Below are 16,624 nucleotides of genomic sequence, written 5' to 3' on the forward strand. Positions count from 1 at the left end.
CCACCGTGGCAGGGCTGTCAGTGAAGGGAGGAAGGCACAACACCATCACTGACTTATTTCCCCCTCCTTAAGTGGTCCTGGAGCTGGGTGAGACCCTGTGAAGAAGCAAACTCATTTTCTGCAGTGACTTCACTGGGTCCGTTCACGCAGCTGGGTCCATCCGGCCTCTGTCCCTGGTGGAAGGTGACCTGCAACCCAGGGCAATGCCCGGCACCGTCACCCGTGCGGGAACAACCCCCCCACTCCATCCGGGTTTGTGTGGGTGTTTGCCGCGATGGGCAGATAACGCCTGGGACCGGCAGTGCCGAAGGGGGGGACAGGGCAGGGTCACTACCTGGGACCCCAAGGCATCAGTGGTAGCCTGCTCCTTCCTTCTTCCTCCTTGGTGACGGGCCAACCCCTGCCAGGGGTTATCGGCCGTGCAGCCGAGTGTGGAGGGACCTGACAGCAAACAGGAGGGTGCATGGGGGTGCAGAGCCCAGAACTGACCCACCCCTCCCAGAGATATTTGGGACCTCTGTCCCCACCTGTCATCCCAGTGCCTTTAGGCCAAGTAACTTTGAAACCCCCCGGGTGCTCCCCAGGAGCTGGGGACCACAGCCTTGGGCTGTCAACAATGGGGTCAGCCCGGGAAGGACCCTAAAGCTTCCCATGGCAAAATGGGTGTGTCCCCCAGCAACAGTGGGTCCCCTGAACTGGGACGCTGCCACCTCAGCGCAGGCTGCGAGGACAGAGGCGTCAGTGCCCCAGGCAGGGCACGTGGTGTCCCTGTCCCCCCCACCTGGGGGAGTGCTCACCGCCGGAGCCACCCGTTGTGCGCTCCCCTGAGGCACTGAGAGCTGCAGCCCTGTCGCCTTCCTCCCTGACGCCGAAGAAGCACTATGGGGTGCCGGGGTCCGTGGCCGCTCTGGAGCTGGGTGCTGTGGGGGTTCTGGGTGCTGCCAGGTAAGTGCCAGCGTCCCTCGCACTGCTCCGGGCTGACCAGGTGGCTGATACCATGTGGGTGACGGGCTTTAAACAACCCTCCGGCTGCTACAACGCTGCAAGGTCGAGCCCGAGGGCCCGGCCGGGGTTTGGCCTGTCTCTGTCCGCGGGTGCCAAAGCTTTGTCGTGGTCCCCACGACAGGGGAAGGTGGCAGGAATTGTGGATCAAATAGGGAGACTCACCCTGGGAGAAGGTGCCTGTCTTGTTCTTGGTCCTGCGGCAGAACGGAGGAGGGACAGGGGTGATGGGGACTCCGGGCTGTTCTTTCCCTCATCCTGCCCTCACCCACCTTCTGCACAAGCCGGGAAGATGAAGGGGCAGCCCCTTGTCCCCACGCTGGACCCATCAGAGTCGGGCAGCATCTCCGATGTGGCCGACAGCACGAGCGCCGAGCTGCCTTCAGCCCTGGGCATGTGCCAGGCGCTCCCCACAGCCGCAGCCGCACGGGCAGAGCTGCCCTCTCCCGCCGGCCCGACCACCGCCTCCGTGGGCAGCCAGAGCTCAGGTAAGGCCGGCAGGCAGCTGGCCGCGGGCAGGTTCCTGCCTGCTGGGGCCGCGGTGGGGTTGATCCAGCTGGAGCTGCCTTGTCTCGCTCCACAGGCATCCTGGTGCCACAGGCAACAGCGAGAGGGCTGCTCCCAGCTGAAAGCCGTGGTGAGCAGGAGGGGCCTCCCAGCCGGGCAGCTCTCCCTGGGGGTCCAGCTATGCAAGGCAGCCCCCAGGCAGGGTCAGGGGCTGGGGTCTCCTCTCCAGATGCTGCCGGCCACCCAACCAGCGTCCCTCCAGCTCCCACCACCGCTTGGCACGTGCAGCTTCTGTCCTCCAAGCCAACGGGGCACGCGGTGAGTCTTGCCATGGGTGCTGTCACTGCGGAGGAGATGCCAGTGACAGCATGGACCACAGAGCCACCGCTCCCCCAGGATGAGCACAGCACAGGGACATCACCCCCCAGGACAAGCAGGAGCTCTGCTGGGCCACAAGCCACTGCCATGCTCCTGTCCCAGGAGGTCGTACTGGGGCTGCATGAGGCCACCTCACCTTTGGCCACAGCTGCCAGCATCTCTCAGGACAGGGCCAACCCCATGAACATGGCAGCAGCCTCAGCCAGCCCCCCCAACACAGCCACGGAGGGAGCCAGCCTGGCAGCCCCACCGTCTGCAGACCTCCCGAGTGCATCCTTGGCAAAGGTCACCTTTTCTTCTGCTACCATTGGCACCGGCAAGGCTACAGAACCAGGGACACGAACCTTATCCAACACTGACCACAGTGCCTCACAGGACCCTGCTGGGCCTCCCACTCAGCTGCCTCCAGCCATTTTGCCCCAGCTTCCTGATGATGCTGCGCTGGGCACAGGGGAGACACCTCCCCCCAGCCACAGCGCAGCCCCCAGCACTGTTGGACATGGGCTGCCTGGAGCCAATGCTGTCACCCAACCCCAGGCAGCAACAGGAGCTCTGGGCACACTGGCTGCAGTGATGGATGTCGTGGCTGGAGACCACATCCCACCTCTGGGAAGCACCAGTGCTGAGCTGGTGTCCATCAGGAATGAGGCCAAAACCAAAGCCACAGCAGGCACTGCCATCTCGGAGACCAAGGACGTGCCAGGGGGGCTCAGCATGAGTCTGTCCCCGCATGCAGCTCTCAATGATCCTGAGGGTTCCTCTTCAAGGCCCTTTCTGCACTCCGTGGGCTCTCTGTTCCCTCAGTCCCTCTCAACAGGCCTTGGGACCACCACAGCAGAGGAAGCTGCAGGCAGATCTCCTCCAGCCACTCCCAGCATGGCCATGCCGTTGTCCCTCGTGGGCACCAGTGGAGCAAAGCCAGACAGGGCCCCTCGAGCTGCTGCTGCTGCACCATCACCTTCCATTGCTGCGTATGGCATCGGGACTGTGCCAGCTGCCCATCCATCCTCCTCTGTTAGCAACACTCCAATTACTGAAGCAGGGATGGGATCAGCATCACTGGCCAGTGGCAGTGCCACCGCAATGCCAGGGGACACCGAAGCCACTCTGCCTGTACCTGATACACACCCCAGCCACAGCCAGCCAGGTCCCACAGCACGCTCAACAACCCCGGGAACTGGTGTCACACCCAGATCTGCACAAACCCCAGTGCTCTGGGCCGGGATCCAAATTGTGGGAGCTTCAGGGACAGAGATGCTGTCACCCAGTGCTGCACCAGGCACTGGCACAGCTGTATCAGATACCCCTGGGGGGCCCAGAACAGTCACTGTCCCCATGGCATCGCAAGCAGACATGCCCCCTCTCCTGGAAGGCAGAGCCAGTGTAGGGATGGCTCTGGAGGTGTCCCCATCCAGCATACCCCAAGAGATGGCAGCAATCACGTCCCCACTGTCCCCGGCTGCCCTCCTGCAAGCAATGGGGGCTTCAGGTGACCTCCAGCCTGATGGCAGCACCACAGGGCGAGGGATGGGGATGGGGTTCCTGGAGGTGAGCACGGAGGAGAACCCAGGTGCCAGTGCAGCGGGGCCAGCTCCCAGCCACGTGATTGTCACTGCACAACCATCACCAGAGCCACCTGCCACTGAGGACAAGCCCACAGCTGGGATCACCTCGCCAGCTGTTGGCCACACAAATGCATGGGAGACTACAGCTGCATCCTGGCCAGGTGCCACAGGTACCACTGCCCATGTGGACAGCACCCGCTCTGAGACCGGCACCGAGGGTGCAGCACCCTCAGTCAGCACCAGCAGCACTCATGTCCCTGACTCCAAAGGCACTGGCACAAACCTGGCCACCATGCTGGCCACCACACCATCCACCAGCACATTCCTCAGCACTACCCTGCCAATCACCTCAGCAGGTGGGGAGACCTTTGTGACCAGGGTCACCACAGCCACACCATCTGCCTCAGCACAGGCCACCAGCACCAGCAGTGCCCTGTCCCTTGCTGTAACACACAGTGAGACAAGTGGAGGTGGGCAGCCTGTCCCATCCCCAGCAGCACGTAACCCCTTGGTGGAGACAACTCTTGGATCCTGGGACATCCTTGGTCCCAGCACTGCTGTTGCAATGTCCAACTCTCCCCTCCCCAGCCTGCACAGCCCAACAGAGGAGGCAACAACAGCCCCCTTATCCCTGCTTGGTATTGGTGCAACTGGGGTGGCAGCAGCTGGACAGACTCCCACCAAGTCAGCAACAGGCACCACTTCTCCTACACCCATCAGCTACCACGACATGCGACTAGCAGCAAGCACGTCACCTCCTGCCTTCCAGACATCTCCAGGGGCACCTGCTTGGGGGGAGAAAACAGCCACCACTGCAGGCAGCACCACGGCCACCGCTGCAGGGAGCGCCACAGCCACCGCTGCAGGGAACACCATGGCCACCACTGCAGGGAACACCACAGCCACCACTGCAGGCAGCACCACAGCCACCGCTGCAGGGAACACCACAACCACCAATGCAGGGAACACCACAGCCACCACTGCAGGAAACACCACAGCCACTGCTGCAGGAAACACCCCAACCACCACTGGAGGGAACGCCACAGCCACCGCTGCAGGGAGCACCACAGCCACCGCTGCAGGAAATGCCACAGCCACCACTGCAGGAAATGCCACAGCCACCACTGCAGGCAGCACCACAGCCACCACTGCAGGGAATGCCACAGCCACCACTGCAGGGAATGCCACAGCCACCACTGCAGGGAACACCACAGCCACCACTGCAGGCAGCACCACAGCCACCGCTGCAGGAAACGCCACAGCCATTGCTGCAGGGAACGCCACAGCCACCACTGCAGGGAACACCACAGCCACCACTGCAGGGAATGCCACAGCCATCACTGCAGGGAACGCCACAGCCACCACTGCAGGGAACACCACAGCCACCACTGCAGGGAATGCCACAGCCATCACTGCAGGGAACGCCACAGCCACTGCTGCAGGGAACGCCACAGCCACCACTGCAGGCAGCACCACAGCCACCACTGCAGGGAACACCACAACCACCAATGCAGGGAATGCCACAGCCATCACTGCAGGGAATGCCACAGCCATCACTGCAGGGAACGCCACAGCCACCACTGCAGGGAATGCCACAGCCATCACTGCAGGGAATGCCACAGCCATCACTGCAGGGAACGCCACAGCCACTGCTGCAGGGAATGCCACAGCCATCACTGCAGGGAACGCCACAGCCACCGCTGCAGGGAACACCACGGCCACCACTTCAGGGAGCACCACTGCCATCGTTGCAGGAAACACCACAGCCATCGCTGCAGGAAACGTCACAGCCACTGCTGCAGGGAACACCATGGCCACCACTGCAGGAAACACCACAGCCACCACTGCAGGAAACACCACAGCCACCACTGCAGGGAGCACCACTGCCATCGTTGCAGGAAACACCACAGCCATCGCTGCAGGAAACGTCACAGCCACTGCTGCAGGGAACGCCACTGCCACCACTGCAGGCAGCACCACAGCCACCACTGCAGGCAGCACCACAGCCACCGCTGCAGGGAACACCACAGCCACCACTGCAGGCAGCACCACAGCCACCACTGCAGGCAGCCCCACTGCCATCACTGCAGGGAACGCCACAGCCACCACTGCAGGCAGCACCACAGCCATCGCTGCAGGCAGCCCTATTGCCATCACTGCAGGCAGCACCACAGCTATTGCATCCACAGCCCCAGTGAGCCCAGCCAAGGAGGTGGGAAGTCTCCCAGCCCCAGGAACCACGGCACCAGTGAGACAAACAGCCACCACCAGCCCTACCACCACCCTGGCTCATCCCTTTGGCACACAGAGAGGAGCATCCACAACACCAAGCACATCTGCCCACACCACCACTGGGCACAGAAATCCTGCCCCTGAGCCCCAACCCCCCCATGAGCTTATCAGTAAGTAGATTTTCTTTTTCCCAAAGCCAAGAGTAGGAAAGGGGTTTTCAGCCAGTCAAGCCCTGGGATGGATGACGGTATGGCCTGGTCCAGGGTATCTCATAAGCATTGCACATTGGGCTGCCAGATTCATGGGAAAAGGCAAAATAGGACATTTGAGAGCATCCCAAAAGTGGGTTAAAAATTGGGTTACAATCCATCAGAGCACAGGCACAGCATCCTGGCAGCAAGCAGGTAGTTTTGTCCTGTCTGCAGGATGGATAAAGAAGACATTAACAATTTTACACCTTTTCCATTCATCTCCTGCCCATGCCAGAGCCAGCAGCCTCACTCTACCCCTTTGGCATGGAAGGAGGGGACCAAGAGTACGTCCAGAGGATGGTGGACTTTAACTCACCCCTGTTCAAGCCAGAGATTGGATTTCCCTTTGGGAAGTCACTGCGAGATACTCTCTACGTGAGTACCCCCCTTGGTGAGCACATAATGGATGTGCCACCTTTTTGGTAAAAAAAACCCAATGAAATGGAGCAGAAACCAAATTTCATCTGAATATCTCTTTTTTTTACATTCAAAATGGTTGATTTCTGCTCACCCATGGAGGCTAAAACGTATCCCAGTCAGCAGATAACAAGTTCTTTTGCTTAGTTTACAGATAATGGACAGATCATCTTTCCACCCACGGACAACTATGTCCCATCCAACCCCAACCCCCCTCCCCAGGGCTTCACTGGCTGGGAAAGCTTGCCAATGGTGGCTGTCTTTTGGGATGATGCAGACTTTTCCAAGGGTGTTGGCACCACCTGGTACCAGGTGAGGGTCACCAGAGGTGAGAGGGAGAATCCAGTTCCCGGCTCACTCATTTAACTCTCTCTCTTGCCATCTGGCAGGAGTACTCTACACTCAGCTCTACACAAGACCCCGTTGTGCAGGATGTGGAAGCAAAGATTGAGAAATACTTGAAAATCTCCTATGAAGCAAAATGGACCTTGAAGGTGACATGGGAAAAGGCTCCGGCATACCCATCCCGGAGGGATGACACTCAGGTGAGCAGTGGAGGACCCAGGTGACAGAGAGGACTGTTGGTGGCTGTTTCAAGTCTCACTGCCTCATTCCAGGCTGCAGGGAGAGCAGGGCAGGTTTTGGGGGTGCTAAGGGGGTGCCTTCGGTTTCTCCAGACGAGCACCTACCAGGCAGTTCTCACCACCGACGGGAACCGCTCCTTCGCCCTGCTGCTCTACCAGGATGGTGGGATGCGCTGGGACTACACCAAGCTGGCTGCAGCCAACGTGCTGATCGGCTTCTCCAGGTGCTGCACGCGTGTCACTGGGTTTTGGGACAGCAGGGATTTGTTCCAGCACTGTGTTGGGACTGTCAGAGGCATTACCCCCAGGAGAGCCCAGCTGCCACTCATAGAGCAACCCCACCCCATTTAAACACTTTCTCCTGCAAACTGCAGCAGTTCCCACCCCAGCTGCTCTATGGGGAGAGGAGGAGGGTTGTGTTGGAAGGATGACCCCAAACCTCATCTCTCCACACAGTGGCAATGGCTATGCCCAAAACAATGAGCTGGCCCAGAAGCCACGAGCTGCCAAGTACCGACCAGACCAGCACAGCAGCACCGACTCCGGTATGGCACTGGGGGGTCCTCGGGTGGGTGGGGATGGAAGGAGCTGTGTGCTCTGTGCTGGGAGCGTGTCCCCAGCACCCATCCCTGGGAGGTGACGGGCCAGCAAAGCCACTGGACAAGAGCTGGCCACCAAGAGCAGGCTATGGGTGTCCCCTGTCCTGCTGTGGCTTGCTGGCTCTAGAGGGAGCCTGGAGACCTCGTGTGAGGTCAGTGGCCAGGGACAGCTGTCCCACGGGATCCCTCAGCACAAGGTGAGACCCCGGCTGAGCGGTGCCGATCTCTGGTTGCTGCCCCAGATGTGCGCGGGCTGTGGATTTACAGACTGGACAGTCGCTCCCGGGTGAATTACAGGCTGCAGTGCCTGGCGTGGCTGGACACAGAGCCAGCGCCAGCCACCTGGAACAGACAGCTGCCACCGTGCCCCTGCTCCCAGCCCCAGGCAGAGCTGGATCCCCGCTACCACTGGAGCAGAGGTATCAAGGACAGCCCCCCAGGACCAGCTGCAGAGTGGGAGGATGGTCCCTTCCTGCTCTGAGGACAGCTGTGATGCCCCCCACTATTTCAGGCCCAGCAGACACCTCCGTGAGGATGCTGCGCACTGCATCCCCCAGCCCAGCTGGAGCTGGGGTGCGATGTCTGTACCAAGGTGGGAGCTTGCTTGAAGGCTGGCAGGAGAGATCATGGAGCCTTCCCTTCCACACTGCCACTGGTAAGTGGGAACTGACATTCCCTCACCCTGAAATACCCCAAGCATTAAGTGCAGGCAGAGCAAGGGCCCTGACACACCCCAGCACCTTCCTCCACAGACAAGGAGCTGGAAGCATTCGACTGGTGCTGCAAGCGTGTGGGGAAGCCCCTGTTCTGTGCCAGGTTTGCTGGGAAGAGACCGAGGGTTGGCTGTGAGGGATACGTGCCACCCACACCCGGTGAGTCCCCAGGCTCTGCCTCTGCTGTGCCAGGGCACTGAGCTGTGCGTGGACCCCATGCATTAGTCACACTTTGCAGCATGCCAGTGTGGGCTGCTGAGCCACCACAGCTCTGGGGATGCTCCCCTCCCTGAAATGACACCAACATTTGCTCTTCTTCCTCCCCCCAAAACGGCTCCATCCCTTTTGGACCCCAGCTGGTGCCTTTGGGGACCCTCACATCACCACCCTGGATGGACTCACCTACACCTTCAATGGGCTCGGGGACTTTGTCCTGCTGCTGGCCAGTGATGCTCAGACCAGCTTCATTTTGCAAGGGCGCACAGCACAGACTGGCATGGCCCAGGCCACCAACTTTGTGGCCTTTGCTGCCCAGTACATCTCCAACACCACCACAACAGTGAGTAGGAGTGCCCTGGGTATGGGTCTGAGCCTCTAATGGGAGAGACCCCTCTGGCAAGCTGGGCATCACCTCTGCATCACCTACAAGTGGGTGGGACCCGAGGGGCATGCCCTCTCCTTTTCCTGACACCTCCTGCTACTCCAACAAAGTACTAATAGTGGTTGGATGGACTAATATTCACCAGGCACAGGTCTAACACCTCCTTCAAATGGGCCAGCAAGGGCTGGAGACTCTGAAGGAACATGGTCTGCTTCACCTTCTTCATTGCACACTCTTTGTCCTGACGCTTTAGTACAAGCGACTGCTCTTCCTGACTTTGCAGAATTGCTCCCCACACCCATTTAGTTTCATTAAGCAGAATGTCCTGATTCACCAGGAACAGCCATTGAATAGCATGAGGAGGGGGCTCAGAGCTGGCAGCCCACCAGCACAGCTCTCCATGCTGTGAGAGGTCAGCTGAGCAGTGGTGGTGGCCTGGGTGTGCCCCTTGCCAGTGGTGATGGGCGGCTGGCTGTCCTCCTCTGTGCAAACATCAAAGCTGCTGTGTCGTGTGTCTGCTGGGGTGAAGAACACACCAACACAGGCCCCAGGGCTGAGCCTCTCTTCCTGGGCTGGAGGAGGATGGGGTTTAATTGTTCCCGGCATGGGGGGACAGCAGGAAGGGAAAGCAGAGGGGCTGACTAGGACATCCACCATGATTTTCAGGTTGAGTGGACCTTGGGGAGCCATGATGACATCCAAGTCCTCCTGAACAACGAAACTATCCAGTTTTCCTATTCCCAAGGTGAGCAAGATCTGCTGTTAAATGCTAAATGTATGTGGGGAGGACCAGAGATGTCCCCATCCCCTGGGACCAGCCCTGCCCAGTGTGAGCACAGCCATCCTGAGATCCATCAAACATCTCTCACCTGCACCTGTCCCTGATTTGGGTGGGGTGGATGGGGAGCACTTCCCTCCATGAATCCATGGTCATCATTTCAGATCCCAGCCTTGTGTGGACTCTCCCTCTGTGCTCTCCTTCTGTTGCAGACCTGGGTGACAAGGTCTACTACAGCCCTGGTGTCCTGCTAATCAACGCCTCTTCTGTCACGGCTGTCTTCAATGGGACCATCTCTGTCTCCATCTCGGCTGCCTCTGGGATCCTCAGCGTGGTCTGCAGCCTGCCCGACTGGTACCGAAACAGCACCAGGGGCCTCCTGGGTGAGGGCTTCTGGCACCGTCGCAGAGCCGGGGTGCAAATTCTCTTCCCACTCTAAAGTAGACTGGAAAACTGGGGAATTGTGCTTGTGAGGGCAGGGACACCTGGGTGTAAACTAAACGCTGGCCAGCACCAGAGAGGAGGTCAACCCTGGCAGGGGTTATTCCAGTCCTCTGGTGATGCTCCACCAGGTGTGTGGGACCATGACCCCACAGATGACTTCCAGATGCCAAATGGTACCAGCACCCCAGTGAACAGCAGTGAGGAGGAGATCTACAGCTATGGGATGACCTGTAAGTCCAGGCTTAGGATCTCCCTTGATGATCCCCTCCTTCCTGCACCTTCTGGCCATGCTTTGGCTTGAGATACCTAAACACTTGCCTGAGCAAAAGCAGTGCCAAGGGAAGGTGTTTGGTGTCCCCACTGCTCATGTGAAAAGGAACCCTAAAATACAACAAACCTTAAAATGGCCTGTACACATGGTGTGCTCTCTTGCAGGGGCTGTTGGGGAGCACAGCCTGTTCACTCAGCCTCTGGACTCAGCAGCACTGAACTTCACACCCTTCTTCTTGTCTCGGCTGCGGCAGGAGAATGAAAGCCAGTACCAGCTGGCAGCCTCGCAGTGTCATGGCAGCAAGGAGTGCATCTACGATTCGCTGAGCACAGGGAACTTGGCCCTGGGCCTGGCCACCCAGAGCCTTGCAGCCGACTTCCAGCAGAGGAAGACAGCACTCAGTAAGTGGAACACATCCTCACCTCCGAGAGGGCATGGCTTGGATGTAACTGGGCAGTGCCCTGCTCCTTTCCTGGGCTCTCTTGCTTCATATGAGACAGGAGAGAAGTCACCAAGATCTTGGATTTGCACTGCCCAGCTGGCTTGTCTCCGGTCCTGGGAGATGCCACCCAGAGGACAGTTGCCACCAAGATTTTGGAACTGCATTTCTGTCTTGTCTCCAAACCTGGGAGATGCCATCATGCTGTGCAACATAAGGGCCTTGTTGGTGTGCAGCCATGACAGCATCTGCCTGGGGTCCCATCCTCACTGGGAGGGACTCAGAGCCGAGGGGTGACACGGCCACATGTGTGCTGGGCTGCTCTTTCCTCAGATGCCTTCCCTCCTGTCATCACCGGTGACCCATCAATCACAGCCTTCAGGACAGAGAGGGTCAGAAGGCAGTACCAGGCCTTGGGGGCAGGTGCACGCTTCATTCCCCACCTCTCACCAGAGCTCAACATATCGGGTAAGGAAGGGGAGATGGAGCAGCTGGGATGGGAAGGAATGGGATGGAATTCCTCTGCCACCTCTAACTGGCATCTCTCCTCCCGGCAGAGAATGGCACCCTGATATGGGAACCCCATGGGATAGCCCCATTCACCATCAACCTGGAGGCTATTGGGTCCAACAACATCTCTGCACTCCTCCAGCTCCACTTCACCCTTTGCAGATGCAGCAGGAGCCAGGAGTGTGACTACAGCAACACTGTCACTGTCAAGGAGTCTTCCCTGCAGGTAGTGTGCCTGTCCCCATGCCAGTTGTGCTGGCTGTCTTCTTTGTCCACTCATCCTCCTCACATTCCCTAAGCCAGTGTCACCATCCCCTTCCCAGCTGGCAGCCTGCAGATGTGAGAGTGGCTACTCGGGTCCCTTCTGCCAGGACCCTCCAGACCCCTGCGCCCAGGGATGCTTCCCCGGTGTGGGATGTGACCCTTTCAGTGGCTGTGGCCCCTGCCCAGCTGGCCTGACAGGGGATGGACAGCACTGCTCAGGTGACAAGGGCTCACACCACGGCCACTGGGACCCCAGCCGAGGCGTTTGTCCCGGTGCCATAGTGCATTGCCTCGGCAGATATCGATGAGTGTGCGCAGGGGACGGAGTGCCCGGGGAACAGCACCTGCACCAACACCGTGGGCAGCTACATCTGCTCCTGCCTGGCCAGTGAGCAGGGTGAGTATGGGGTCCCTGGCAGGCATGGTCCTTGTCCTCATCACCGCCAGGCTCTGTGGAGAGAGTTCCTGAGGGACCCAGGCTGGCCAGAGAGGAGAGGAGGGAGAGCTGGCTGAGCTCTGTGCCCAAACTCTTGCTGTCATTAACAGAAGGGACCAGAGTCCAGCTACCGCTTGTGTTCCCAGGCCATAGATCTCACTAATCCACTGGGAAGGGAGATGTTTCCCATGCAATTTTTCTCCTTGAGAAAAATTCTCATCCCAGTAAAGTTCAAATGCACATGCGGAAGTTGGGGGCTAAATCAAGCTCTGTTTTAAGATTGCTGTGATGGGGTTGGGTTGATGGCTTTTGCTCTTGTTCTAATGCATCAGTCTGGGATTTAAGAAGGGCAAATGGCTCCAGCTGGGAGGAGGGGGAGTGGGGCTTTTCCTTGAATTTGTACTAAAACTCCTAACACAAAGAAAGAAAAACAAAACAAAACTTGGAAAAAAGGCCTTACGGAGCAGCTGAGGATGGCTCAGTGAGCTGGGGCTCTGCCCTGCAGCCAGGTTCATACCTTACCATGCTCTCCATCCCACAGGTGAAAGGCCAGGCTGTGGCTCAGCCTGTGGCTACCACTCCTGCCCTGAGGGCTACTGCAGCAACGGGGGACACTGCCACCTTCACCCCATCACCTGTGCCCCCACCTGCGCCTGCCCTCCGGCTTTCACCGACCAGCGCTGCCTGGTGGCAGGGGGGGATTTTCGGCCACTGCCCAGCTCAGGTGGGTACCTGTGCCCAGCGTAGGGTGAAACCCAACCCCACTCACCCTGGTCCTGGGATGCCAAAGCCACCTCTGTGGCTTTCCCCCAGCAGATCTCCCTCGGAGAAGCATCCAGATGAGGATCAAGACACTGCAAAACACCACTGCTGAGGAAGTCAACAGCACTGTATGTCACTGGAGGGGATGGGCTCAGAGCAGGCGACACACTGGCATACTGGGCAGCATGGCAGCTAGGGGTGCCCATGCCTCTGTATGCCCTCCCACGGGATCTCTGGGGGTCCAGCAGATCCACAAGCCCAGAGGGAGGAAGCACCAAGTGCATGATTATGACTGCAGCTGTGGCCATGTGCCATGTCCCCAGCAAATGAACCAAAGGCCAGAGCAACCCTTGGGGCTTGGCCACCATGCCCACAACACTCATCAACCTTTCCCCATGCTGGTGTCATTCTGCCCTCCCCTAATGCCTTCTTCCTCCCCCCCCCTGCAGGTCTCAGCCATCCTGGACTCCCTGGAGGTAAAGGCTTTCCAGAGTAACACCAACATTACCCAGACGTGAGTCAGATGTGAAGCAGCCCATGACCACTCCAAGGATCTGGTGGAGCAGGGCTGAGCATGGGCCCGGGGAGTTTGATGCACAAAGGGCATTTTCCCCCAGCTCAGAGTCTGTTTTTCCAGCCCTCATGCTGGTAAACCCTTGGAGACACCAGCCAGTTGGCATCTTCCATTCCTGCCTCATCCCTTCTTTACCATCACGCAAATGGGGATACTGAGGCACGGTGAGGCTCAGTCACTCTGTGAGGCAGCAGCAGCTCTGCCAGCAGCCCTCTCTTTTCTCTGCAGGACAGACAGTGATGGCTTCACCTTTGTGGTGGTGTCCGAGTTTGCCTATGACAACCGCGGCACCGTCATCCGCTTCCTGAACGAGGAGCTGCCCGCGGCCATCACCAGCGCCTTCAACGCGCGGCGGGGGCGACGGGAGGCAGGCACGGGGCTCCTCTTCCAGCGCCTGCACCAGGACAACATCACTGACCTGGTGAAGTGTGAGTTGCTCCTGGCACTGAGCTGGGGAGTGCAGGAGGATTACCCCACTCTCCCCATTGTCCCCATAACCCTGGTGATTTGTTCACACTCGTGGGGGAAGCATGTGGGCAGCCCCCCAACCCCAGGCATGGATCCAGCTTGGGGAGACTTGGGGAAGCATCAAGAGGTGTTGCTGCAAGGCCAAACCCATGTGCTTTCCCTCCCCAGTGACAGTGGACGAGCTGAGGGACTATTTCCCCTGCTCTCTGTATGGCTACAAAGGCTATCGGCTCCAGTACATGAGGACCATTGGCTTCGTCTGCATCTCCCCTTGCAAGATGGGCTACTGCCAGCACGGTGGCCAGTGCCAGCACCTGCCCGAGGGGCCCACGTGCAGGTAGCAGCAGCCCTGGGGTGGATGAGGCCACCCTGCACAGCTGCTTCTCCCCATGGCATCACCGTTCCTCCCTCCCCATCCACAGCTGCCTGCCCTTCTCCATCTACTCCCCGGCTGGCGCCCAGTGCGAGTGGCTGGCCATCAGCCTGGCTGCCTTTCTCGGCATCCTGCTGGGAGCCCTGGCTCTGCTCTGCCTCCTGTTTGCCATCGCCTGCCTGGCCCTGCACCTCTGCCGCCAGCACCGCCGCCAGCACCAGGGGTGAGCCGTGGGCTGGACCTGCACAGGGGAGGGTGCTGGGCGTGTGGCAGGTTGGGTGTCAGAGAGAAAAACTGATCGAAAATTCACATTTGAAAGATCCACCAGTGGTAGAACTCTGGTTTGGGCAGAGGGGCCCTGCCCTGGGGGAAGGGTTGGGTGACCTTTTAACATCTTACAGCCCCTTTCCCAGGCATCTGCTGCTCAGGGGGGATGGGGGAGGGGGGGTGCGATAGCATCAGTGGGTTGAACATTAGCTCATTAGCTTTCCTTTTTTCCCCCATGTTAGGGAATGTTTGCATTTCTTCCTTATCCCACCCAGTACTCGGTTACAGACGGGCTTTCTATTTAATTTTAATTTGAATGCCACCCAAATTATTTCCACTGCAATTCACATGGGTCTGGAAAGAGCTGGCCTGGAGTGAGGAAGAAGTCGTCTCAGGATTGGACCTTACTCTTCTGCAGAGCAGGGAGTTAGCAGAAGAATGGCAAAGTGCAAGGCTGGGGTGGAAACACCAGCATCTCCTTCCCTGCTCCCCAGCCCTTGGTCCTGCAGTGGCAATCCACACTCAAGGGAAGCTTAGACCCCCAAGCCCATGGCTCTGGTCAGAGCTGTGTCCTGCCCCTGCTCCCAGCTCCCTGCCAGCCCTGGAGCCAGGGATCTCTGGGAAGCTCCTTTGTTCATTTGCACTTGTGGCAAGGAAAGAAATTGTGTGTGCACAACAACTGGGGCTTTTCCTCCTCTTACAGCCCCATCTCACCCCTGCAGTCAGGCACTGCTCCCCTTTGCCATCTGACTCAGACACCAGGATCAGGCAGGCGTTCTCCCAGCCTCTGCTGACCTGTTGTCCCTTTTCTGTCCCCCCTCTCAGGGCCAAGGAGACCTTGTGGAGGACACGACCCTTTTCCTGTGAGTACATGCCTGTAAAACTCCCCCTACCATGGCTCTGCTTCACCCCAGTCCTCAAGCTCTGCTCATCTTCCCTGCTCCAGCTTTAACGATGGCAGGAGAGCAAGCAGAGCCCACCCTCTCCCACTCCCTGGAAAGGCATTGGAAACTGCAGCTCCAGGCCATTGACCCCTCAGTCCAGGTCTGCCCTGGGGTTACTGTCTCCATGGGGTGTTGGGGTGGGGAACTTTGGGCTGGGGATGGAATACTGGCCCTGTGCCTCCAAGGTGCTCAGGAGCTGTGCCTCATCCTGAAGCATCACGGATGCTTTGGCCAGCACTGGGATCTGTGCCGCTGTCTGAACTCGTCGCTAGGCACAGAGCCAGTGCCACACTGACAGCATGGCCTGTCCCTCCTTTACAGATAAGAATCCAGAGACCTCACGTTACGCCTCCAAGCCAGCCCCCCCAGCAGCCCTAACCTGCCACTGGTCCTGTTCTGGCACCTCCAGGCTCACAGAGAAGCCAGACGCTGCTGCCTGCTCCGCCGCTTGCTGCCAAGGTCTGCAGCAGCAGCAACACACGGAAGCAGGGGACAGGCAGCTGCCTTTTGGGCTGTGGGAGGATTCACTCTGGAGGAAGCGCTTTTTTGAATGAAAAATGTGGGTTTATGTGGGGTGACCAAAGCAGAATTTCACTTTCCTCTGACTACCTGCAGGGACAACAGGAACCATCCTTAAATGTTTCTGCACCAGGGTATGCACTAGTGTGATATAACCAGACCCTGCAGAGCCCCTGAGAACAGGGTCAGGTGGGGCAATGCAGTGATTGTAACCCCTTAGGAACCAAATAGAATAAACCAAAAATGTTGGCTTGCTGTTCAATTATCTGCACCTCATGGGTCCCTGCTCCAGCCCTGCTTCACTGTCGTCAAGCCCTTAAGTCCCTGCTTTCTGCTGGTCCCATTCACAGAACCAAAGTGAAAATGGATGTAGATTTTTTGGTTGCTTCATCCCCTCATTTTCCCTACAAAACTACAAGTCTCTGCACACTGCTTTCATGGATACTGCTTACAGTGGCTCAGATCATGCAGGTCGGGCTCTGGTCTCCACAAACATCCCACAGCCCTTCAACCCTGGTGATTGGGAGATGTTGATCCAAGGAGGGTGTATCAGACCCCTTCAGACCCCCAGCTCCCACCCCATTCACTGCCCTAGACCCTGGCTTATCTGCATCTCCAGCACTAAATCCAAGGACAGAAGTATCCTGTATTCCTGCTGCTCCAAGCCTGCCCCGTCACTGCTTCCCACCCCAGTTTGGGAGAGGACATGGCTGCTGAAGGATCAGT

General features: G+C 58.7%; 1 protein-coding gene across 5 annotated transcripts; it reads left to right on the forward strand.

The window, feature by feature from the left end:
• Nucleotides 1–435: 435 nt before the first annotated feature.
• MUC4 (mucin 4, cell surface associated) lies at nt 436–16,160 on the forward strand. Of its 5 annotated transcripts, none has more exons than XM_069024543.1 (28): nt 436–945; nt 1,287–1,490; nt 1,586–5,854; nt 6,171–6,310; nt 6,500–6,664; nt 6,742–6,897; nt 7,030–7,160; nt 7,393–7,481; nt 7,778–7,954; nt 8,047–8,190; nt 8,273–8,407; nt 8,605–8,807; nt 9,516–9,594; nt 9,840–10,010; nt 10,200–10,301; nt 10,507–10,743; nt 11,115–11,249; nt 11,339–11,517; nt 11,615–11,774; nt 11,854–11,952; nt 12,533–12,715; nt 12,805–12,881; nt 13,203–13,267; nt 13,556–13,755; nt 13,964–14,132; nt 14,218–14,391; nt 15,261–15,298; nt 15,701–16,160. In XM_069024543.1, the coding sequence occupies exons 1-28, from the start codon at nt 882–884 to the stop codon at nt 15,931–15,933; spliced, it is 8,178 nt and encodes a 2,725-aa protein (XP_068880644.1). In that variant the 5' UTR covers nt 436–881; the 3' UTR covers nt 15,934–16,160. The 5 variants fall into 5 exon arrangements, with proteins under 5 accessions (XP_068880644.1, XP_068880642.1, XP_068880639.1 ...); XM_069024541.1 differs by adding an exon at nt 15,382–15,479 and having other exon boundaries at nt 874–1,490; nt 15,701–15,847; XM_069024538.1 differs by having other exon boundaries at nt 874–1,490.
• Nucleotides 16,161–16,624: the final 464 nt, after the last annotated feature.

Source organism: Aphelocoma coerulescens, chromosome 9, assembly GCF_041296385.1.
Source record: "Aphelocoma coerulescens isolate FSJ_1873_10779 chromosome 9, UR_Acoe_1.0, whole genome shotgun sequence".
Classification (NCBI taxonomy): domain Eukaryota; kingdom Metazoa; phylum Chordata; class Aves; order Passeriformes; family Corvidae; genus Aphelocoma; species Aphelocoma coerulescens.

Coding starts and splice junctions, on each gene's coding strand:
- MUC4 (XM_069024538.1), top strand. CDS start 998: ATGTGGGTGACGGGCTTTAAACAACCCTCCGGCTGCTACAACGCTGCA. Junction 1,491..1,585: donor CGTGGGCAGCCAGAGCTCAG/GTAAGGCCGGCA, acceptor CTCGCTCCACAG/GCATCCTGGTGCCACAGGCA. Junction 7,955..8,046: donor CCGCTACCACTGGAGCAGAG/GTATCAAGGACA, acceptor CCACTATTTCAG/GCCCAGCAGACACCTCCGTG.